Here is a 25,938-nt window from a genome sequence, read left to right as displayed (position 1 = left end):
GTTTCTCTACGATGGTTATCTCCAGCAACAGTTATCTTTGGAGACGATAATTCCTATATATCCTGTGTATAGAGAGATACCCAGTATATATCTTTGGAGCATCATTTTGTAATAAGCGTTCGAAAATGATGATTTAAGGTGCCTTTTAGAAATAGCTATCACTTTGGCATTTCCTGTAGTGACTAATTTGAGGACACAGACCCCGAATACATTTTAAATTCCTGAATGAATTAATGATGGAATGAGTTTGGCTTTAGGGTAAAAGTGTCATTTTAAGATTAAATACACAGGGTGAAAAATATTTCCATGAAATATTAATTAGGTTTCTTTCCTTGTTAAACTAATTATTTTTTTGTTTTTCTAAAATAGATAAGTAATGGAACATCATCTGTGATCGTCTCCAGAAAGAGGCCATCAGAAGGAAACTATCAAAAAGAAAAAGACTTGTGTATTAAATATTTTGACCAGTGGTCTGAATCAGATCAAGTGGAATTTGTGGAACATCTTATTTCACGAATGTGTCATTATCAGCATGGACATATTAACTCTTACCTGAAGCCCATGTTGCAGCGGGACTTTATTACCGCTTTACCAGGTAACTGTACTTGTCTTTTCAAAAGCTGAGCGATCGAAGAATGCCCGGCCCAAGGATCTAGGTGGATATTTATGAAATGATTGAATGAGTACTGTGTGAGGCAGCATTTCTTTGGGACACGTACTTTAATATATGGAACTTGAGGAATTATAATTTAGTATCTATCTAGGAAATATAGGCAGTATCTTTAACAGTGTTCATTATTGGCTGGGCATGGTGGCTCATGCCTGTAATCCCAGCACTTTGGGAGGCCAAGGCGGGTGGATCACCTGGGGTCAGAAGTTCGAGCCTGGCCAACATGGTGAAACCCCATCTCTACTAAAAGTACAAAAATTAGCCAGGGGTGGGCGGATGCCTGTAATCCCAGCTACTCAGGAGGGTGAGGCAGGAGGATAGCTTGAACCCGGGAGGTGGAGGTTGCAGTGAGCCAAGATTGCGCCGCCGCACTCCAGCCTAGGTGACAAGTGTGAGGCTCTGTCTCAAAAAAAAAAAGTGTTCATTATTGGTTCACCCTGTTGCTTCATTCGGTTTGTTGAATGAGTTAATGATATGCTTTTTATTTTGATGTCGTTTAGAGTCTGCACTTTGCCTTTGTAGGTAATTTTAAAAAACATGGTGCTCTTCTCTTCAAACATAGTTTGTATGTTTGGGAAGTGTCCCAAAGTTTAGGACATTCATTTGTATCTGAAGTGGCACTTAAGGAATGGCAAAAATATATTGGGAAAACTGGTAGCATGTCTTTATTATATTTCTCAAAACCTGTTTCTGCATCCTCTCCCTCACTACTGTCTTCCCATATATGTCTCATACACGCATAGGTGTGTACACACACACACACACACACACACACACACACACACACACACCTGGTTAAATTTACTTTGATTTTTAAAAGTAGACTTTATATTTTTAGAGCAGGTTGAGGTTCAGAGCAAAATTGCAGGGAGAATGCAGAGAATTCCCGTATTCACATACCCATTCCCTCAGCCTGCCCCACTATGGGCATTGCACAGCACAGCAGCACATTTGTTACAATTCATGAACCTGCGCTGACACATCGTTATTACCCCAAAGTCATAGGTTACGTTAGGGTTTACTTTTGCTGTTATTCATTTTGTGGGTTTGGTCAAATGTATAATGATACACATCTGCCTTAAGAGTATCCTACAGAATGGATACTATCCTACAGAATGGTTTCACTGTGCTCCACCTATTTATTTCCCTTTGATTTTTAAAAAATAATTTAAAATTTGCTGTATTCTGTACCACCTTTTTATTTTTCTCAACGAAGTGGCACCTTGCTATGTGGGCCAGGCTGGCCTGGAGCTCCTAGGCTCAAGTGATCCTCCTGCCTCAGCCTCCTGAGTAGCTGGTACTGCAGGCATGCAGCACTGTGCCGAACTCGTGATCCTCCTGCCTCAGCCTCCTGAGTAGCTGGTACTGTAGGCATGCAGCACTGTGCCGAACTGGTGATCCTCCTGCCTCAGCCTCCTGAGTAGCTGGTACAGCAGGCATGCACCACTGTGCCGAACTTCCCTTTGAATATGATTAATCATGAATTTTTTTCTGTTTCTATATTGTTTTTTAAAAAATTCTCAATTTAAATTTGGCTAGGTAAGATATAGAGATTTCACTCCTGTAGAGAATGCTGGCCAGAATGTTTTCCTCCGATGTGGCCAGTGTAATGTATGGTTAAAATTGCCACGTCAAAATAAGCCTAGAAGTAGCCAGGGATGAGCCAGTACCACTGCCACAACCCTAGCCCTTGTCAGAGCTACAGGATAGCTTCTTAAAGAGTAGCTCCTCCCTTAGCCTATCTGTGATTTACAGAATATCAGGACTCCGTGTTCTAAGTCCTTCCACAGAAAACGGAAACCTGGGGCTGCACGTTGACAAACCAGCTTCTGATTTCTAATCTCTCTCCCGAAACTTGTAAGTTTACCTTCTGCAGTGGGAGTTTTAAGGATATTTGAGAGTTAGCTTAGAAAAATTTGACACTGCTGTTCTTTTTATGCTGAAATGTAGCATGACTTGCTCATTTCTTCCATTAGAATCTCTAGAAAAGCAAAACATGAATCCTTTGTTTCTAGAATCATACTATTTAATTGCTTAAGGGGATCTTAGCCATCACTGAGTCCTGTTTTTCATTGTGTAGATTAGGAAGCCAAAGAGAAATTAATTGGGTGAGATGCCCAGAGTCACACATCTTGATTATAGTGGTGGTGGTGTGAATGATTATAGGGGTTGGTTCAAAAATTAGTACAAAGGCTAAGGAAAATTCCTTAAATTGGCCCCATGTACTGAATGTAAGGATTACAACTCAATTCAATAATTCTCACTTTTAATTATGAGGGAGGGATCCAGGGTGGAGAGGGAGACATGCTTTTGATTGTATGAGAGAGAATTACAGGTGAATGGAAGTAAGATGAGGCATGTACACATGATGCAGCTTCTCTATATGTACAGAACTCAAACTCAGAAATCTGTGGAATCAGGCTGCATCTCACACCAAGAAAAGACAGAGTCGTTTTTTAGGTTGGTGATTGTATTTATCCCTCATAAGTGATTTTAAATGATGAACCTGCGCTGACACATCGTTATTACCCCAAAGTCATAGGTTTTGTTAGGGTTTACTCTTGCTGTTATTCATTTTGTGGGTTTGGTCAAATGTATAATGATATACATCTGCCTTAAGAGTATCCTACAGAATGGATACTATCCTACAGAATGGAGGATACTCATTTTTGTCAAGCAATTCAATTTATTGTTTTGTTTTCCACCGTTTTGGTTTTGTTTTCTTCCCTATAATTTGCTTCTGAAGTGTTTTTGAGTGCCAGAGAACTCACCTTATATTTGCAGAGGAGCCACAAGGTGGCACTGTTGAAGTTCTCTTGATTTTCAGAGTATAGTTCAGAGGCAACCCCATCTCTTAGGGAGTATACAGCCTTGGAGAAGAAGCAGAACAGATGAACATGTGTTATGTATATAAATATGGTTAGTATAATTGCATACAATTCAGTTTTCATTACAGTGAATGTTAAGGCATTGTCCATATCTCTGTTAAAGTGGAATTTTGTGGTATTGAATATTACATGAAGTGAATGGACCATTGGCTGGGACATGGAAATACTTTAGTTAAAATGCTATTTGTTTTAACAGGACTTGATCTGAACATATATACATATGTCAGTATATATCATACATATGAATCTAATAGCTGAGGACAAGCTGGCCAAGTTGATTGTGTTAGTTAGTATCTAGTAGACCTAGATTAAACATGGCATTAGTTCCTTAACACAGACTCTGCCTTAAGAGCATCACAGGAGAAACAGGTCCATGTCCATGTTCATACTTAGATTTAATAATGTGTGGAGCAACTTACGAATCATTATACTAGTTTGGTGTTTCATTATTACTGTACATCATCTTGAGTTTGAGTTTTTACACTATTGAAATTGACAGTCAACTTACGACTTCATTTGATTGTGAAAACCATTAATTCTATAAAAATTATCTATAATTTTAGCTTTTAAATGCTTGTTGTGAATATCATACCTGTCAGTATAGGGAAAATGGAAAATGTTTGTGGTCTCTGGCTCCTTTTGGCTCAGTGGAAAAAGTGATAATTATGATATGCCTTTCTAAAAATCATAGTAAATGTTTAGTCTGCAATGTCAATTTCTGCATGCTGAGTTTGCGGTTTGTAAAGAACTGTTGTTAATGGGAAAATTCATACCATGTAAAGTAGAGACAGATTGTATTTCAAAAAGGATGATAAGCATTGGTGATCTGTTTGTTGAGGTGTCTAAGCAATTAAGAGTTTTGAAACACTTGGCTTTCTGGCCCTGGTTTATTCAATTGTCTTATCCCCAAGAAAGGATGATGGGCCATATTGTGGACCATAAATGTGACAGAGATTAGATGAAAGGTCCTAGGAGATGTGGAAGAACCAGAGCATAGATAAAGCTTTAGGTTGGGTACACGGCCAGAGCAGCGTGACAGGAGAAAGTATGGGTGCTGGAGTCACACAGGCCCTTGGTTTGAATCCTATCCCTTACACTCTACAGCTGTGTGGTCCCACTTTTTGGAGCCTCAGTTTCCTCATCTGTGTGGGAATAATAGCAATACTTTATGGGTACTGTGTGAGGATTAATGATGATACGTTATAGTATGCAGGGCATCTATTGGGTATTCTGAGGATGGCAGCTTAGAAAAACGCCCAGAGAGGCAGGAAACACCTGCTTCTCCAGAGGTAGTAAGATTTATTGCTAGGACATTTTAATTATTCCGAATTAATCCACTGATTTCCGAATTGATTCATCCTGACATCACATGACAAAGTGTGTGTCACTTTGTTGATTTGTTTCCTGGGTGTTTTATGGAAAAAGATGTTAGACTTTGTGAGCTGAGCCGCTTTTCACTTCATTTCTGTCTGAAACCTTACGTTGGTGTTTTCCAGGTGGAAGGCATCCGTTGAGGGACTGTTGCTGTTAGCAATTGCATTGTTTTCTTTTAAAACGTTTAGAACTTCAGATTTTACAACTAGATTTGTGACTTGGGAGGGGGAAGGGATAGCAGGGGTGGGTGGGAAAGGAAGTTTCTTTGCAGCTGCTCTTTGAAATGCATTTCTAAAATAATAAAAGTTTCTGTAATTGTGTGATCTAAGCAGCTGTGTTAAAACTGGTTGTAGTCAAGGGCATTGAATTGACATTTGAGTTTCATTTTGATACAGTGTTATTTACATATTGAGCTTTGAAATTTGTGCCTTTTAATTGTTTTAACTTATTATTGAAGTTTTTCCAGACTTTCATCTGGTTCCTGTAATTAGCAACAGCAGCATGTCTTCAGCACTGTGTGCGAAGTGTTATGGCCTCAATTTTCTGAAGCTGTAATGTGTCCTCTTGTTGCCTTAGGAAAAGGGGGTGGTGGTGGGAGATGGGGGAGTCTCAGCATGATAGAGACAGTAATGAGAGCCAGACATAGGTACTTCAGAAAATGCTTAAATACCTCAAAGCACTTTTTAGCTCAGGCAAATGGACCACCTTATTCAGTAACCTCTTTGTCCTGAACAGGCTTGAAACCAGAAAGTTACATGGTCTGCATGGCTCCTGAGGGTGGCCACTCTAAGGTACCTGAACAGAGATTGTTTGATTCCTGTTCTTCTCAAAACATTTAAGGGGCCATGAGACTTATACCAAAAAAACAGAGGGAGGGGGCTTAGCTTTTTGCTAGAGGGGATGCAAAATGCAGAAAGTAACAAGAAGAATGTTGTGTAGTGGCCTTGTCCATTGATATCCATTGAGATGATTTGGGGGAGAGGAGAACAAAGACTGACATTTCTTGAGTAAACTTCTTATTTACCCATCTCCTTACATATGCTGTCTTACTAACTTTCCCAACAAGACTGGGAGATTCCCTCCATGTAAAATGAGGGTATTTAGAGTAGCTATCTCAGAAGGTTATTGCAAAGATTATATGATGTAATTTATTTCAGACATTTAATATCATTCTGATATTATGGAAGACTGAGATCCTAAAAGGAAAACTGATTTGCTTAAGGTCACACAACTAGCAGTTGACAGAACTGAGATTCAACCTGGTTTATCTGACTTTCAGGCAGTGTGTTTTCCACAAGACTAAAACATGCTGCCTTATAGAGGGAGGAAGTGCATTTAAAGTATTAGACAAAGGAAATAGGTCAAATCTCATAGATATCACTCAGATGTTGCTTAATTGGACTGATAGCATTTGAAAGAGGAAGAAATAAGTATTAGTAAGGGATTTATTTCTGTAAAAACTCATTGATAGCCTAGTTGTGAGCAATTGATGGGGGAATCAAAGAGGACTAAAAGGGATATCATTGCTGTAAACTGATAGTTCCCAATATTTCAGTGTTATCTAGTGGCACGTCTTAAAAATACATATTCCTGGCTGGGCACGGTGGCTCATGCCTGTAATCCAAGCACTTCCGGAGGCCGAGTTGGGCGGATTATGAGGTCAGGAGATCGAGACCATCCTGGCCAACATGGTGAAACCCCGTCTGTACTAAAAATACAAAAATTAGGTGGGTGTGGTGGTGTGCGCCTGTGGTCCCAGCTACTCGGGAGGCTGAGGCAGGAGAATCGCTTGAACCCAGGAGGTGGAGGTTATAGTGAGCTGAGATGGCGCCACTGCACTGCATCCTGGTGACAGAGTGAGAATCCATCTCAAAAAATAAAAAAGAACAGATTCCTGGGCCTTACCATCTAGAGGTTCTGATTTAGTAGGTCAGGAGAAGATTGGGGGAATATTTTTTTGTTGCTGTTGTTTTAAAAATCAGTAACCCTGAGTTGAGTCAGATACAACCACACAGACTCATAGACCCCCCAGATAGGTGGAAGGTTTGGGTGCTGCTTTCCCATCACAGATGATGGGGATGTTGCAGCCTTTGAGGTTTGAAAAGGCAAGTACCTAATGCATTCTTTTTATTTTTTATATTGTTTTTAAAAGACAGAGTCTTGCACTGTCACCCAGGCTAGAGTGCAGTGGCGTGATCTCCACTTACTGCAACCTCCATCTCCTAGGTTCAAGTGATTCTCATACCTCATCCTCCCAAGTAGCTGGGATTACAGGCGTGTACCACTATAGCTAATCTTTGTATATTTAGTAGAGATGGAGTTTTGCCTTGTTGGCCAGACCAGCCTCAAACTCCTGGACTCAAGCGATCTGCCCATCTTGGCCTCCCAAAGTTCTGGGATTACAGGTGTGAGCCACCATGCAGCCCCTAATGCATCCTTGTCTTGCTGTTTGTTTCACCTTTCAGAGAGCAGAGGATTCTAGAGGGGAATTAATTAGAGATGTGTTTATAACCATTTAGGAGGATTTGGGGTTAATGATGTGAAGTAATATAAACCTTTAAAAGTGGCCATGTTCTTAGCCTGGGCAACATAGTGAGACCCTGTCTCTACTAAAAAAAAAATTTTTTTTTTTTTTTTAATTTGCCTGGCATGGTAATGTACACTTGTAGTCCCAGCTACTAGGGAGGCTGAGGCAGGAGGATCACTTGATTTTGGATGGTCAAGGCTGTAATAAGCCATGATCATGTCACTGCACTTCAGCCTGGGTGACAGAGCGAGATGCTGTAATTAGCTGTGTTCTGATATTAAGTGCAGAAACCGGAAAAGGAAGATAGATAAGTACCCCAGCATTCGAAAGATTGAAAGAGCCAAGTCTGTTAGTCCACGGCTAGAGACTGAATGAAAATGTTTAGAGGACTGACAGATTCTGCAGTTTGAAATTCTGATTAATTTGTCAATCCTAGTGATGGAGAGGCACAAGTAGAACCCCATGTGATTATCCTTGGATTTCCCTGATTTTAAGTAAACATAGAAGATTGAAGAAAGGCGGCCAGGTGCAGTGGCTCACGCCTGTAATCTCAGCTCTTTGAAGGCCAAGGCAGGAGGATTGCTTGAGCCCAGGAGTTTTGAGACCATCCTGGGCAACATAGTGAGACCTCATCTCTACAAATGATTAAAAAAATTAGCTGGGTGTGGGGGTATGTGACTGTAGTCCTAGTTACTTGGGAGGTTGGCGTGGGAGGATTGCTTGAACCCAGGAGTTTGAGGTGGCAGTGAACCATGATTGTGCCACTGTACTCCAACTTGGGTGGTAGAGTGAGTCCCTGTGAAACCTTTGAGAATGGTACCAAGAGGACCAAACCCCAAATAATGTAAAATTGGCCAAAATGTTGAAGTAAATTGAAAGAGTTGAAAACAAAATAATTAACTATTTGGAGCAAGATTATAAAGAATGAAGGAATAATGTGCTTAGAATAGATAGTGTAGTGATAATAGAAAGAAACAACGTATTTTCACTCCCATTAACCTAATTCCACCCCCCCAACCCAAGAATAATGGCTTTAAAGGAAAGGTTAGCAAAGTTGTATTTGAAAAGATGTGAAGATATTTAGGAATCTCATAGCTCGTATAAACAAATAGGCCTAAATACATTGTATGTCTGGATAGTGGCAAAACCTGTGGTTGTGATTTTTCAAGTTGTAGAACATTGTGAAGTAATTGAAAACCAGTATGCAGAACTATTGGGTACGGTTGTGCCCTGTACAACTTGTACAGTTGCACGTGGTAGTCTTACATGATAGCACCAGAGATGACTGATGAACAGAATTCCTGGTTTTAAGAACTGGAGAAGGTGTTTTGGGGGGATTTAGCTATGAAATTAGATGTTGTACTTTAGCAGAATTCTTAGATGAGTTTCAAAGGCTAATCAGCCTCTGAAAAGATTGTGTATGGTTGTGTAAACCTAGAAGGATGTATACAGAATGTGAAAAGTTGTTCCCATCTCTGGGAAATGGGGTTTAGAGATGTAAAAAATTTTGCTCATCTACACTTTATAGATTTTCTATAATGAACGTGAACTAGATATGTTTAAAAGGGATACCAAGCAGCTAGTGTCAACATGTAAGTGAAAAATTTCAATACAACTTCATGTGGTAAACCCCAGCACGGGTACATGAAAGCAGCCATACCAAACTCACCTTATTTCCTTTTTGGATAAAGTTACCAGGCTAGTAGGTAGGTCTGAAGAATGAAGTAAATAAATGGTAGTATCATCATAGGCCGGTTTTTCCAAATACCTGAGGACAGAATAGAGAGATATGGGCTGGGCAGTGGCACATATAGATGACTGCAGACCGGATGGCTCAGTGTGGGTGCCCTGGGCATATTGATGAGTGCATCAGTGTTAGCTTGGAGGAAAATATTATAATAATAGCTACTAATAGCTAGTGTCATGGGTGCTGTCCTTGGTTCTGACCCATTTAACGTGTTTGCCAACACGGTTTAACATGTTTGCCTTAGTACTTTAGCCCATCATGCAGGTCTGGTGTGGAATACCCACTCTTCTGGATGTGACAAAAATCAGAATTCTAGAGACTGAAATGGATGGGTCAAAGCTTTGAAGGTGAATTATAGTAAGGATAAATATAAACTGCACAAAGCTGCCCCTGCCTTTCCAACTAACTGTACAAATAGAGCATTAGGGGACATTGTTTTAATAGGTGTTTTGGGGGGAGAGGCCTAGGATTTTATTCTAACGTACTGCCATGTTAGGCGTCTTCTGTGATATGACTGTCAGAGGAAGTCAGTGCAGCCTTTGATCACATTAACTGTAATATAAATGACACGCAGGAAAGGACAGTGGTCCCAGTGTAGTCTTTATTCTTAGATCATAGCTTGGGTCTTTGATCTAATCCAGAGTAAGACAATTTTAGTATATGAAGGACCTGGAAATTATAACCAACGGTATAATAATAGTCATTCTTAGAGTTGAAGAAACTTTAGTTTGTAAAGCATTTTTCGTGCATCATCTCATTTTGATATTTTCAGAATCAAGTAGAGATTATTATCATAATCTTATACGGATGAGGAAACTGAGACTCTGAAAGTTTAATAATTTACCTACATCTGGCCTTTCAACAACCAAGTTTAGTGCTATTATACTACTTCTAATTATTTTGAGAAAAGGAACAGATATTAACCTTGTAGAGTGCTTTATTGTCTATAAAATGTTTTTGTAAAACTGTTGAATTTGATTCTGACAGTGTGAGAAAGGACAGTTGTTACTGGTGGTTAGCATTTTGTATGTTAAGGCACAAAAAGTCAAGGCACAGGGATGTTTCAGTGTTTGTTTCATGTCATAGAACTAGTTTAAGTGGTGAACCTGGGACTTGAAATGGGAATTTTCTGATGATATGTTCTGTGTTCTCATCCCTGCACAGAATAAGCTTGGGGATAAGCTTTATTTCTTGCAACTACAGAAGACATGCTTACTGCCACAGGATGGGGGTTTACAGGTGGCAACAGTGGTGGCCATGTTGATCATCTTCCCATTGTGAATGTCAGGCAGAGGCTGGGAGTGGTTTTCTTTGAGAGTATCCTTGTATCGTGTGGGAGGTTGAAGCCAATAACCTCTAAGATTCTGGGATTTGTAGACATGGGGTTATTGCTTTTGAAGATTGTCCCCATCCGTTTAGGAACAGAAAATGGATACTCACAAAAGATGAAAAGATTGACAGAAACACATTTAAGCACAATCGACTTTAATTATTGGATTGCCATTTAACTTTTCGTAAGTTTTTCAAGACGAGTCGGTGTTTTACCTTGTTTGTCTTCTGACCTCCCGGGGATTTACACCGGGTATGGATTAATGGAGATATGATTTGTTATGAGAGACAGTGAATAAGATGGGAATGAACACAAACTTTGAAGCAAGAAATCTGAGTTCCAGTCTTGGAGTGTAAAATCTTGAGTTCTTTACCTCTCTGTACTTCATCTGTAAAATTTGGGGCATCATTGCCCCACAGGAGGGCTGTGAGAGTTATATAAAAGAAAATGAAGTCTTTTATCATAATATTTGACAAATACAGAACTGTCCAAGGTCAGCTTTTACACACAGAGAAGAGTTGCTGTTAATTGTTTATCATAAAAAATCAGAACCAAAAAGAAGTGTGTATGTTTATGTACTCATGGATTTGAGTATCTGTACAACTTTTGATATTACTAAAATATTTCAGGATTTCTTTATTCCTCTTATCTTTAAGGAAATGATGGCTGGTTCTTTTCTATCTCTCTTCCCATTCCTTCATTCCCTTTTCTGTTTTGTAGAGCAAGGCTTAGATCACATAGCAGAAAACATCCTTTCGTACCTGGACGCCAGGTCCCTGTGTGCAGCGGAGCTGGTGTGTAAAGAATGGCAGCGGGTGATCTCAGAAGGAATGCTGTGGAAGAAGCTGATTGAACGAATGGTGCGCACTGATCCCCTGTGGAAAGGACTTTCAGAAAGAAGAGGGTGGTAAGTACTTGGGTTGCTTGTTCCCTTGAAAAAATTTCATTGACAGAGTCAACTTGATTAGTTAAAAGTGCAATTTTACTTGCAAATGTGCTGGCCTATTTTTAAAAAGGGGGGAAAATGAGTGATCAAAAGTTGAAAGAAAAAGTTAAAGCTGTTAAAATTTCTCCCTCTGAAATGTGTATTTCCTTTATGAACTGTATTATATAGTTTGAATGGGATTTGGCTTTTCAAAGCTATGTGTTTATGCTTTTTCCTTCACGTTTTGCTTAGGTGATGATACCATTACCAAAATATAGATACGACAAAAATAAGAGGAAGTCAGGTAGTGCCACTTTCCTGTTTGTTATTACTTCTGGTAGAGGAAGTAATAGTGATAGGATTTTTCAGAGAAAACTCACAACTCTGATGCAGCTTTATAGCTAGCTCTATGCTGTATGGCCCAGTTAGCACAGAGAGCGCTACAGAAAGAGGTGCATATAGGGCTGTATTTTCCTTATGAGTGAGGGTCAGAGCTGTATTTTCCTTACGGGAGGAAGTTTGATGTGTGCTAAGTTAGATGTTTCACAATGTAGCGCTTTTTATTAAACTCTATGGAATAAAAGGCTAGATTGTTATATATTAGTACTCAGAAAACAGAAGATCAGGATTGTGTTAGAGAGCTGTGAATTGAGCTAAACTTGTCTCTAACATGTAAATTTGTCAGAAATCCTGCTTTTGAACAGTTAAAGCTCAATGCAAGTTAAAAGACATGAAAGATACATCTTTGTCAGCACCATGTTTAGATAAAATTCACCCTTTTATGTGCAAAAATGTAACATCTGTTTGTTTTTATTTGCCAGGGATCAGTACCTGTTTAAAAACAGACCCACAGATGGCCCTCCAAATTCATTTTATAGGTCATTATACCCAAAGATTATCCAGGATATAGAGGTAACTTTATGATTTATCTGTTTTATGGGCTCTTAGTGTCTTGTTCTCGACTTTTTATGTTCCCTTAGAGTGTTCTTTTGTTCTAAAATCGTAGAACTAATAATTTTTTTTAAAAGTTGGGCTTTTGGAGTAAATGTGTCACGATGTATATAATCTGCAGCTCTTCTTCAGAAAAGATAATGTCTTTTGCAAAGAATATCTAACTTTTTTAAGACATGAAATGCTTCTGCAAGGCTGCCAGTTAATTCAAGCCTTAATCTAAAATCATCCTTTTATTCTAATCTGATAAATTTTCCAAAATCCCTGGCCCCATTTTTTAAAGTAAGCATCGGTTTACATTTTTGAGCCATCTCTAGAGAACTGGAGAAGGCACATTCCAAGTTTTCTCTGTACATTACTCATAGTTTTTCATAAAAATGATGCAGATATCATTCTAAGCAACAGTTAGGTGGATTTATAGGGCAGATTATGCTCCTGGACCGTTTTGGATTTGAGCGTAACTTCACCAGACCAGTAAAACTCTGTAAACTTGATGAGAAACACTGGAGATGTTTGATATCGTTCATGTGTTCTAATTAGTTCAGTTTTACTATTTAGACTTTTTCCTTGAACCAGGAAAGACATGCACAGGCATTTCTCATTAACTCTTTCACATGTGTTCTTGGCAGGTCTTGGTTACTTCACTGTTTCCTCCTTGGCAGAAAAGTTTAGCCTTTGCTAGGCGATGCAATATCACCCATAAAGTTATACTCAGTTTCCCAAATGTGAAGTAATCCTCTCCCCCAGGTGATAGACATAAAAGTTATTGTGCCAAAATTCATTAAGGGAGAAACATGTGCTTTTTCGGACCCCTCCCCCCTTCCAGGCAGATGTGAATAATGGAATCATTCCATTAATGGTAAATCTGAATGTGACTGGAATATCATTATTTAAAACACAAACTGTCTTGAATATTCTGCTGTCTGAAACGATTATAAGCAACCCTTTAAGGAGGTTAAATAAAAACTTTCACTAGATAAATCATAAAGTTTAAGAATTAATTGACCATTGGCAGTTCCAAACTTAGAGTAAGTTGCCCCTGCAGGGCTAGTGGCTGAGACATGGTGTTAACTTTAATCTTAGGTTGATGTGTGTGTGTCGTAGGGGAGATGGGGCTGTCGCTTACCCCTAGGTAGTTGTACTAAGGCATTTCTTATGTACACATCTTATAAACTACATTACATTCTGTTTTTTGTTTTCCTTTGATGAGGGGCAACTATTTACAAAGTTATCTCCAGACTTCTTTGAATAATTTTATCAAAAAAATTCTTTGGAAAGAAGGAAAGAATGATGTTTAAAAGAATGATGTTTAAAGTTAATTATGAACAGGAACCTTGGAAGAACTCTGATCAGGTTGAAGATGTGGCGACATAGATTATGTTATTGAATCCTGATGACTGCTCTTATAATTGACAATGTGAAATCAGTATTCTGTGACATGACACTATGTGACACCACCTGCCATCATCATTTCTTCAAGCTCAAATGATATTTTAAAGTAGGAGGGGAGGCAGGTGTGAGAGGAAACAGCTCTATGGGAAAACCCTGTGCGACACAACCTCTACATCACGGTGGTCTACCCAGTGGTTCTTAAAGTGTGGTTTGGAAAAACCCACTGGTTGACCACAAAAGTCTTCTCCAGATTTTTGTGGGCTAGACCTCTTAATATAAGCGATGATGTTTATACTTTGATATATGCACTACTAGTAATAATCATAAAAGTAATGTACCACTAATAGCATTTACTTATGCCAGATACTTTGTTAACTACTTTATAATGCATTTTCTCTTTTAACATTTTGGACAAAACCTGAAAGGTAGGCCAAGTACTTATTTAAATTTGAGGGAACCTTAGAAGGTTAAAACGGTTAAACAGTTTAGTCAGGATCACACAGCTAGTGGGTAATTGAGTCTGTGATCAACCGTATACCCTTCTACCTTAATACGAGTTTTTAACAATTAGACCACTGCTACCACCTCAAAATAGATTTTTTTATTCCTGTTTTGGGAGTGTGTTTCATTCTGTCCAGAGTAAAACAGAATATAGAGAGTTATATGTAGAGAGTTCTTTCAGTGATCCTGGATCAAATGAGAGACTCTCACGGGCTTGACTCTGTTCATATGGCTGGTACAAAATCCTCACAAGCAGACTATAATAATTACAAATACCCACTTCAAGTCCTTGCATATATCAAACTGTGTTGGGTGATTTACATAGGTTACGGTTTTTTATTCTTACAAGGTGCATGTTATTATCTTTATAATAGGGGGAAACTGAGACTAAAAGAAGTTTTAGGACTTGCTGCATAGTTAACTAGAAGAGATGGGATGGGATTTTAACTGAGGTCTGTCTAGCTCTATCCAGGCTGAGAGTTGTTGTTTGTCATTTTCAGAGTGGAAAATTCAAGAAGTGAGGGAGAAAGAGGCATGTTTTATGCCTGCTGAATTTCAAGGTGGTGTTTACCTCCTTCTCTAATTGTGCGAATACTCAGTGTCCTTGACTGTTCATTGAAAAAAGGGTATGAGTTAAGATCTGATTAGTGGGCCCTGTTTTAGTCCACTTATGTGAAAGTAGTAGGGTTTTAAGCACATTGCAGAAAGATAAATGACACTTGGAATGTCAAGTGGCTGTTTTATGTCCCCCTCCCTCCCCAGTTGCCTGTACATAGCTTTAGAGTCTCTTGTGTTTTTTCCCATATACTTTGCAGGGTTGCCAGTTCACAACACCTTTTTCTTTTTTTCCTTCTTCCTCCACCTCGACAGCTTGGCTTATGTGCCGGCTCCTGTAATCTGTACATTCCCAGATTTGGCTTTGATGAACAGAAAGGAAATGTTCATCTCTGAATCTGCCCTTCTACATTGACCCACCAAAAATTGGCTTAATTTTAAGGGAAAATAGAGAACCTGGCTTAGTGCAGCCAACTCCTGTTATTCAGGAAATGAGGATGTGAGAAATGGAGTCTGGGGAGAATAAATATGTATTGTAAGCTTTCTGCAAAGGCTCATCTCGCCTGGGTGTTCTTGCCACACATAGAGAGGGTTTAGAGGGCCTCTGAATTGAGAAGGAATTCCTAGAAAACCTGAGGCTCACTCCTAAAAGAAGCAGCCATATTCTCCTTTGCTGTCTGGAGTCTTAGTTGTTGTTGTTATTGTTGTTACCATCAATGGTGGGCTGACTGTAGATGCTTTGCTACAAGTGATTTAATTTAATCCTCAAATTGTCAAAGCTGAGATTTTTACTCCAAAGTCCATGCTGCTTTCACTCTAGCGTGCCCCCAAGTGCCCATTAACAGAGAGTTGGGAGTTGTTATAGCAGCCCTAGAGTTCTGGTATTCTGAACTTGGGTTTTTCTCTTTTGCCATTTGAGTAGTGACAAACTCCTTCAAGTAATCTACCTTCTTCCTCTCTTCATTCATTGCATTGAAGCCTTTGAAGTGCTCTTCTTGGACAGACCACTGGGAAAATGATGGGGTGTTGTATCACACCTTTTAATAAGCCACATTTTATTCAGGGAAAGCAGGGAGCTTTTTTTGTGGTTTGCAAACCTGATATTAACATTGTCCTGACCAGAAAATGTCAAAACTTGCCCACCCACCCAGTTGTGTTTAGGCTTCTAAAAATAATGTTATTCCTCCATACTCAGACATCTGTTTTCACTCTATTGCCAATTTAAATGCCGCTGTATACTCTGTGTATCATGGCTACTTTCCCAGTATTTTGAAAATTTGCGCAGGGTAAGGGGATTTTACAAGTTCTCAAAAACATGAAATATTCCTCTACAGTAGCCATACCACATGATGGCTAAGTGAAATGATAGGTATCCACATAATTAAAGAGGTGCACCTGTGTATGACCTCTCTTCCTGCTGCTGGCATTAGGATAATAGTTGGATTCCATTTGAAGGCTGAGCCTCTTCCTGGGAATGGTTAGGGAAGGCTCAGGCTTATTAGCATTAAATATCAGCCTACACTGAGACAACGATTTCTGGCAACTTTGTGAGAATTATGTATTTGTTGTTGCAGCCCACTCTCTTTTTGGTTAACGTTTTCAACAACTGAAGAAGAACGTAACTACCATTTGCTGGCACTATAATGAGAACTTACATACATAATCTCATTTGAACCTTAACAGTGGTTTTGAGGGAGTAGATATTACTCTTCCCATCTTTACAGCAGTGGAAGTCCTTTGCCGAAGTTGCTACTTGACCCAGGTATTTTCTACCACAGTGGGCTACCTGCCAGTTTTAAAGGTCTAGTTTTTCTAAAAAAAGACCTGGCTTATAAGCATTCAGGTAAAAGTCGGTCGTCAGACATCATGGGGGTAGTTTTTGAGGCTGGCGTAGTTGACAGGAAGTGCTGCTTTTTTGTGCAGGTGGCCTAGGGAATTGAGAAGAGGAATTACCCAGGGTTGGTGCGCAGCAAAGCAGTCAACTCCCTGCTCTGGCTCCGTGTCTCTTTCACGGCTTTTCAAAACAAGCTACACTTTGGGATTCAAGAAACTGATGATTTCTAAAACAGGCCTAGGTGAGGACTTTGTAAAATGATACATCAAGAATTGGTTGACAAACTATTTCTTTTAAAATGCAGAAACTTATTCGAGAAAAGTAGGCTTTTTGTAAGTGTTGAGAAGCTAAGCCGTTTGCTAACTTCCGTTCAACTTAGAATGAAAATCTGGTATCTAGCAGAGCTTTTGTGAGGTCCTCTTCCCTAGCTCTTACTTGAGGGTTGGGGATAGAGAGTATAGCTCAGCCTTTGCTGTTGTTGTCATCCTCTGTCCAGACATCTCAGGGGACTGATGTATCACAGGCTGAGTGTGTACAGAGGACCCTGGCTCCTCTGGGCAGTCTTCTCTGCTGCGTCTTCAGGGTTTTGGGTACAGTTAAAGATTGTAGCCACATCACCCACTTCTAGGAAACATTTTAGAGTAGTGGGAGAGCATGTAGGAAATTCTTTTTGGTATAGGGATTCCCCCCACCCCCTCTTTTAAATTAAAATAATTGTTTCCCCCTCAAACTCTCATGCGGTAGTAAATGTGCTTTTTCTAGTCATTGAAATATAAAGCGAAACAAAGCTACTTACTGCTTCAGTGTCATCTTAAAGCAATTGTATACCTCTTAAACCTAAGAACAGCTTGGTAACACCTGGCATATATGTAAAAACATATTATGTATTCATCTTTGTAATACTTTGGGTTCATATGAACTCATACATTCTGTAGCAACTCTGTGGGCCCCCAGAGGGTATAACGTGAACATTTGTAACCACTGCCAGGAGTCACTGGCCACAAAGTAGACTTGTTACCAGTACATCTGCCTACTAAATCAGCATTTTCCTGGAGTGCTCAGCATGCTGAGATGGCTCAATCATGATCTAAAAATACATTGTTTCTCTCAATGATTCCATGCGTTGAGTTCTGCTTAAGAAATGCCTGTATTCTGGACCTCTTTTTAAATAAAAAAGTTGCTTATCCGGACAGATCCGTTGTCTACTTTGATAGAGGTAGCAGAGGTGGTTGGGTTATGTTTTTTTTATTTTTTATTTTTTTTTATTTTGAAGTGTGCTTTTGTATGTCTAATATTTTACCAAGTCACTAGAGATGATGACCCAGGCTAGGAAGTTCTGACTTGGTGGCAGATGGACAGATGAGTATTTCCCCTCTCCTGGCATCTCCATGGCACGTCCTTGCATCTCCTGGGCATTGGAAATACGCCATGCTGCCCTCACAGATGTGTATGGGAGCTCCTCAAGGGAAGATACCGTATTTCCAGGACTCTTGCTAAGCTCTGGGGCCACAAATTATAGAAATACTCACTTTTTAAGTATACGTGTATCGATATCTCCAACCCTCCATTTCCTTTTCTATAAAATGCAAACAATGATTCCTGCTTCAGAGTTACGATTAAATTAGCTACAAAACATATAAAGTGAGTGGTATAGTGTTAGGAAAGCATAGTGCCTGGCACATAGCTTTCAGTTAATTTTAAGATTTTAGAGTACACAGAAGGATACTACCTTCAAAATAAGAAGAAATACTTTGTTAGATGTCAGTAGAGCCAGTAATTAAGTACTCCTTTCTTCAACAAAGCAGATAATTAGACTTTTAGCTGTAGAGAAATAATTAGCTACTCAGAGAGAAACTATATCCTGAAGTATAACAGGTTATTGAAATCCCTATTTTCCCCTAATTTCAAGGATCAGGAATTCAGACTTTAGTTACTCTTAGTAGAGACATTGTATCTTTTGAGCCTTAAAAATCACTTATATCTACTCCCAGAGGTTAGGTCTTCTGGTGCTCTGGGTATGACCTACTTCTTCACTAAACTTGGCCCAGTGGTCCAGGCTATAGAGCTCATTATCTCCCTTAAGTCCTGCAGCACTTAGAATTTTTATCACTCATTTGGCACTTTTGGAATTGTTACTGATCTTACGTTCTGTGTGCACTGCCTCAAGAGGCAAGCCCATCCTGTTTTGTATTGAATATGTTAGTAGCAAAGTATGGGTTCAGAGTCAGAAAGAACTGAGTGTGATTTCCAGCTGGTCTGATTACTGATTTTGTGGCTGCAGGCAAATTAAACTCTGTTTTCTTGTTTGTAAAAAGGAAATAATAAGTACTTCCTCCTTCCAAGGTTATTATGGATCATTTAACCAAATAAACTTAGTTTAGTGTCTATCTATTCCAGACGCCATGGGCCTAGATATTGGAATGGTGCCTCCCTGAATTCAGTATGTCTCCTGTTGATCTTTTTATCCTCAGTGCCTAGCACGGTACCTGGAATATATTAACATCTCAGCAAATGTTGCATGAATGATAAGAGGAACAAGAATCCAGGGCTAAAGTGTACCATTTTTACTCTACAGAAACATTAGGAAGGTTAAAAATGATAAATAAAATTCTTCCTATGTAGTTGGCTTATAGTAGTTGCTCAGTATCTTTCCTCAGTGATCAAGACAATGCTTTGTTTGGGTATGTAGATTGTCAATATATGCTTAATGATGGTTTTTAATTGGCATTAGGGAGCGACCCAATGAGTTACTATTTATTTGCGTGTTTTGGGTGCAAATGGCATTCTTTAAACATACTGAATTCTGTCGAGGCCAGTTTTTTTCAAGCCCAATCCAAAACTCATTGGAAATCCTATGACAGTTGCCAGATGGGCAGGGAAAGTTTAAGAGAAAACATTGTTGGGTTAATGTCTTACTTGGAAAAGAGCATGATCCTATCCACAGACAGTTATGCAAACCAAGATTGGGGTATTGGTGGTATGCTGTTTCTGGAAGCAACGCCGAAGTCTGAAACCTAATAGAATAAGTTGATTCACAAAAACTCATCTCTTGTCTCCTTTTTCCCCTAGACTATAGAATCTAACTGGCGGTGCGGACGACACAACTTGCAGAGGATTCAGTGCCGCTCTGAAAATAGTAAAGGTGTCTACTGTTTACAGTATGATGATGAAAAAATTATCAGTGGCCTACGAGATAATTCTATTAAGGTGAATGACTGAATTTTATATGTATTATTTTTAGAATCGTGGCTATGTGTTAGACACTAGATGTGACAATCTTTCCATTTACTCCAGATTGGTTTTTATCTCTTCCACTCAATCTTGGCAGCTCTCGGTGTAGTTCTAAAGAACTAGAGCCAGAGCATTTCCCCGTAACTAATACAAGATCCTGGATTGTCTCACTTCTTATCCTTCTCTAAGCACAGTCACGTTCTTTATTCTGTATTAGGTGTAAATAGAAAATATCCCAGTATCACAGGGCTCTTGGTTGCTTTGCCGGCTGGTAAGGGTATTGGTAGTTTATAAACCAAAGCCATTACCTTTTATAGTTTCTGAGAAGGACTCAAATAATAATACCACAGAATGATAGCAACTTATATTGTTTTCATTAACTTTTCAATAGTAGATAAACTATTATTTCTTATGTTTAATCTGATGGCTGATCTAATCTGATTTTATTTTACATTGTAGCTTATGTCCTCATATTTTAGAAAGCATCGAGTTTTTTAAATTTTGTAAAAAAACATAACTTACAAACAGGGAAGTTTGCTCTTTTGTTGTATAATTATGTGAGTTTTGATAAACACACAGAGGTGTGTAACTGTAATATGGAGCAGCTCTCTCATTCCCCCAATTCCCTTGTCCTGCCCTTTTCTTTTCCTGGACTTTTCTGCCTCTTTCCTGTGCTTACCCATTCACCTGTTGAAGGATGTTTGTGGTGTTTCCAGTTTCTTAAAATTATGAATAAAGCTACCATAATTATATACCTGTAGGTTTTTTGGGGAACCTAAATTTTTAGTTCATTGGGTGAAAACTGAGGAGTGAGGTTGCTGGCTCATATGGTAAGTGTATGTTTCACCTGCTAAGAAACTGCCCAGCTGTTTTCCACAGTGCCTGTACCATTTCACATTCCCATCAACAGTGATGAGAGTTGTTTTTTTTTTTGTTTTTTTTTTTTTTGAGACAGAGTCTGTCTCTGTCACCTGCCTCCTGGGTTCAAGCAATTCTCGTGCCTTCCTACCTCAGCCTCCTTAGTAGCTGGGACTACAGGCACGTGGCACCATGCCCAGCTAATTTTTTTGTTTTTAGTAGAGATGGTGTTTTGCCATGTTGCCCAGGCTGGTCTTGAGCTCCTGACCTCAAGCAATGCACCTGCCCCAAAGTGCTGGGATTACAGGTGTGAGCAGCCACTGCACCTGGCCTGAGAGTTGCTTTTGTCCTGTATCCTTGTCAGCCCTTGATTGTCTCAATTTTTTTGATATTAGCCATTCTAGTAGGTATGTGCACATACTTCATTTTGCTTTAAATTCGCATTTCCCCAGTGATGATAGTGAGCATCTTTCTACATGCTTACCTGCCATCTCTATATTCTTTGGTGAAGTTTCTTTTTGGATCTTTTACCCATTTTTAAAATGGGGTTCTTTTATTTTATTATTGAGTTTTTAGAGTTCTTTATGTAGTCTAGATACAAGTCGTTTGTTAGATATGTTTTGCATATATCTTTCCCAATTAGAAAATGAAAATATCTTTTCATTTTCTTTTTATTAAAAAAAATTTTTTTTGAGACAGAGTTTTACCTTTGCCCAGGCTAGAGTGCAATGGCGCAATCTCAGCTCACTGCAACCTCCGCCTCCCGGGTTCGAGTGATTATCCTGCCTCAGCCTCCTGAGTAGCTAGGATTATAGGTATGCGCCACCACGCCTGGCTAATTTTTTGTATTTTTATTAGAGACAGGGTTTTTCCATGTTGGTCAGGCTGGTCTCAAACTCCCGACTTCAGATGATCCACCTGCCTCAGCCTCCCAAAGTGCCGGGATTACAGGCGTAAGCCACCATGCCTGGCTATCTTGTCATTTTCTTAAAGATCTCTTTTAACAGAGCAAAAAGTTTTAATTTTTTTTTTTTTTTTTTTTTTGAGATGGAGTCTCACTCTGTCACCCAGGCTGGAGTGCAGGGGCATGATCTCGGCTCACTTCAACCTCCACCTCCTGGGTTCAAGCAATACTTGCGCCTTAGCCTCCCAAATAGCTGGGACTACAGGCGTGCGCCACCATGCCCAGCTAATTTTTGTATTTTTAGTAGAGACGGGGTCATGTTGGCCAGGCTGGTCTTGAACTCCTGGCCTCAGGTGATCTGCCCACCCAGACCTCCCAAAATGCTGAGATTACGTGCGTGAGCCACTGTACTTGACAGAAGATTTTAATTTTGATGAAGTCCAACTTACCAGTTTTTTCTTTTATGGATCATGCTTTCAATATTATATCCAAGAAGCCTCTCCCTGAACTCACTGAATCTGTAAATTTACGTCTTTCATTACTTACATTTCAGTAGTCTTCCGCCATTATTTTTTCAAATATTTTTTCTGTACCAATTTCTGCTTTCCTTCTGAGATTCTAATCACATAAATATTAGATCAAAATTAGATATTGTTCCACATTGTTTTCAATCTTTTTTCCTCTCCCTTCTGGGTAATTTCTATTGGCCTATCTTCAAGTTGACTGAATTTTTCATCTCTTCATCTCTATTCTCCTGTTACCCTCTGCCCCATCAAGTGAGTTAATTTCAGCTCTGATATTTTACAGTTTCTATTTCTCTGCTGAGAATTTTCTGTTTTTCATTCGCCTCAAGCACATTTCTCTTTATCCTGTGGAGTATAGTTAGAGTAACTGCTTAACATCTTTAACCATGTCAGCATCTGGGTAACCTCCAGCTTGACATCTGTTGATTGTCCAGTCCCCTGAGATTTTTCATTTTTCTTGATTTTTGTATGCCAGGTAATTTAAACTAGTATTTTGGGCATTGTGGATATTACGTTGTAAAGACTGTGGGTTCTGTTATAATCCTCTGGGGGATGTTTTTGGGTAAGTGTGTTTTTAAGCAGTTAGTCAACTTAGTTGGGTTCAGAACACAAGTTCTGTCTTGGCATCATCAGAGGGGTTGGGGGGATGGTTCTAATCTCTTTTCCACTGTTCAAAGCCTTTGCCATGCCACTTTGGGTCTGTCATGGGCTTTCACTACTCAGAGGTTAATCTGAGGCTTCAGCAGTGCTTGAAATATCAGCTCAGCTATACAGCCTTTGCTGTGCTGGTTCAGTCTGTTCTGTGCATATACAGCTCAAGGGTAAGCCCAAGTCATGTGTTGTTTGGGTTCTTTTATTTCTAGTTCTTTCCTCTTGGTTTTCCCTATGTCTCTTCAGCTCATAAGGACACTTTTTTTCCTTTTCCTCTGGCCAGAAAAATTGGGTCACTCTTGGAATTTTTGTTATCCTTTCCATTGTTCTGCAGTGCATCTTCATGACTGGAGCCATGAGCCCTATGAGAAAAGAGAGAAAAGAAACCCCCAGGGATCTCTTTTTCCAGCCCCTCTGCCTAGAAAGAGGGATTTCTTTCAGAACTTTAGCTGCATGTATTGCTATTTCACTATAGCTTCCTGGTCAGGGCCTGCCTTTGAGTGAAAGCCACAATAGAAAGAAAAGAAAAAGCCGGGTGTTGGTGGCTCATGCCTGTAATCCCAGCACTTTGGTAGGCTGAGGTGGGTGGATCACTTGAGGCCAGGAGTTCAGGACCAGCCTGGCCAACATGGTGAAACCCCATCTCTACTAGAAATACAGAAAATTAGCCAGACGTGGTGGTGGGCACCTGTAATCCCGGCTACTCGGGAGGCTGAGGCATGAGAATTGCCTGAACCCAGGAGGCAGAGGTTGCAGTGAGCCAGGATCACACCACTGCAATTCAGAGCAAGACTCTGTCTCAATTTGGAAAAAAAAAACAAAAACAAAAAAAACAAACAAAACCACACACACAAAGAAAAGAGAAAACAACAAACAAAAATAATGGCAAATTCACCCCCATGCGGATTGTTTCTTCACATTTTGTGAAGAAAAACCCCTTGCCACATCTGCCTTCCCCCTGACTTTTCAGAATTCTCAACTAGTTTTTATCAGGAGTTTTTAGTTCTAATCAACTGGAGAGATAGGTTGCAGTGGGCTTTCTCCATCTTGGCCCTGTTTTCTGTTATTGTTCTACTTTGGGTGAAATAAAGCTTTTCTGCCTTTTTTTTTTTTTTAATTTTTATTTTTTGTTTGTTTTTTAAAAAGTGAAATAGTGGAATTTTAGTAATTCAGCTACGTAGGTCAAACACACTCTGAGTTATAGAACATAAGAAACTGTTCTGTTGGTTTCCTATGTGTATGGCAGTGATTGCCAAAAGATATTCTGTGGATGTGAATCTAGAGGATGTTAGCAGGCATTCTAGGCAGAGAATAATGCCTTCCAAAGAAGTTTAGATAACACTACATGCTGTGTTTCCAGCTTAGAAATTCACAGGATACAGTGGCATATAAAGGCTCTGAGAATGCCTGCAATAGAGACACCCAGTGTTTCCCAAGTTCCAAAACTTATTTGACCACGGAACTCTATTTTTAATTTTTTTTTCTTTTTTTTTGAGACAGAGTCTCTCTGTGTTGCCCAGGCTGGATTGCAGTGGCACGATTTCGGCTCACTGCAACCTCCACCTCCTGGGTTCAAGTGAGCGATTCTCCTCCCTCAGCCTCCTGAGTAGCTGGGACTACAGGTGCCCGCCACCAGGCCTGGCTAATTTTTTGTATTTTTAGTAGAGATGAGGTTTCGCTATGCTGGCCAGGCTGGTGTCAAACTCTTGACCTCAAGTGATCCGCCTGCCTCGGCCTACCAAAGTGCTGAGATTACAGGTGTGAGCCACTGCTCCTGGCCCACAGAACTCTATTTTTACGTATATTTGATAGCCCTAATCTGTGGCTACCAGTATCTCTAGAAAGTGTGACATATGCTACTATTTAATACTGGTAGTTTTTCTTTAAGAAATAGATAAGAATGGTTTATAACAGCCTTGTCAAAGCATAGTCTGGCTGTGGGCTTGGAATTCATTTACACTAGATGTATTTTCAAAAGAATTCTCTTAATTGTGGCACATCCATTTGATTTATAAGACATAGAATAGTAGAGCAGAAGTACGCTTTGAAGAGATTATCTAGACCAGTGGTTGGAAACCTTTTTTTACCTTATTCTGCACCAATCCTTGATCACTAATCACTTTAAAAATAACTCAGGTTCCATTAGGTCAGAAATTAAAATCAAGCTTTGCTATTGTGGAAAGATATTATACTTCAGTGTCTACATCATTTATAAAATCTTGTTCATTTGCAGTAAACTATAGAGTCACTGCAAATTATGATGGTATTGTCGTACATGTCAAGAAATAGGTGCACAGTCTATTTTTAATAGTTCAATCTTTGAAAACATTCTCATCTCCCATGAAATATCAACAATATCGTTAACTTGGAAACACTGGAAAGATTAAAAGAAGGGAGTGGGTTTGGTATGTAAGAAGGTGCTGCTTGTCCTGACAACAAGTAAAAATCCGAACAAACTGAAAAATCAGCCATTCTATTCAGATTCGTAAGAGAAGTGAGGTCACAGGAGAAGCTGCTGCCCCACAAATTGGAGAGACAGGCAAATACAGAGAATCATAACTCACTGGCGCAGAAACATCCACGAGAACCAGTGCCTAGGTAGAGTAACCTGAACTGTAATTGAAAAATTGCTGGAGGTTCAGTGTGGGACAAGTCTGAGAAATATAAACTGAGGAGGAGCCAGTCATCAGGGCTCCCCACCACACTTTTGTGAGTTTTACCTCCAAGAGCTCTACTAGGTTCTGTCAGTGATTATCACAGAAAAAATCCCCTTGTGTTTCCAGCAGTGGGGAGGGAAAATAAACCTTTTTACCTATACTAGGTTATTCTGTACTTCTTGACAAGGTCTACCTTCAGTAGGAACTGCTTAGCCAGAGCCTAAAGTGCTGAGATTTTATAGAACCTGGCTGACCTGGTAAGAAAAAAACAAACACAATGAACTCAAATTAACAAGAAAAAAAACCAAACAGTCCCATCAAAAAGTGGGCTAAGGACACGAATAGACAATTCTCAAAAGAAGATATACAAAATAGTCAACACACGTATGAAAAAATGTTCAACATACGAAAAAATGCTC

General features: G+C 39.5%; 1 protein-coding gene across 14 annotated transcripts in view; it reads left to right on the top strand.

Moving 5' to 3' along the window:
- Nucleotides 1-25,938, top strand: part of FBXW11 (F-box and WD repeat domain containing 11) — a 140,048-nt gene that overhangs the window by 92,533 nt on the left and 21,577 nt on the right. For 13 of the 14 annotated variants that reach the window (XM_005558523.3, XM_005558522.3, XM_005558520.3 and 10 more), the window contains 4 exons: nt 370-595; nt 11,257-11,443; nt 12,283-12,373; nt 19,764-19,901. In XM_005558523.3, coding sequence (XP_005558580.1) covers nt 370-595; nt 11,257-11,443; nt 12,283-12,373; nt 19,764-19,901 — 642 coding nt within the window. The remainder of the gene's footprint in view (nt 1-369; nt 596-11,256; nt 11,444-12,282; nt 12,374-19,763; nt 19,902-25,938) is intronic. The other variant, XM_073994726.1, reaches the window with a different exon arrangement.

Source organism: Macaca fascicularis, chromosome 6 (genome assembly GCF_037993035.2).
Source record: "Macaca fascicularis isolate 582-1 chromosome 6, T2T-MFA8v1.1".
Taxonomy (NCBI): Eukaryota; Metazoa; Chordata; class Mammalia; order Primates; family Cercopithecidae; genus Macaca; species Macaca fascicularis.
Note: the sequence above shows the minus strand (reverse complement) of the source record. Positions and strands in the feature narration are given on the sequence as shown.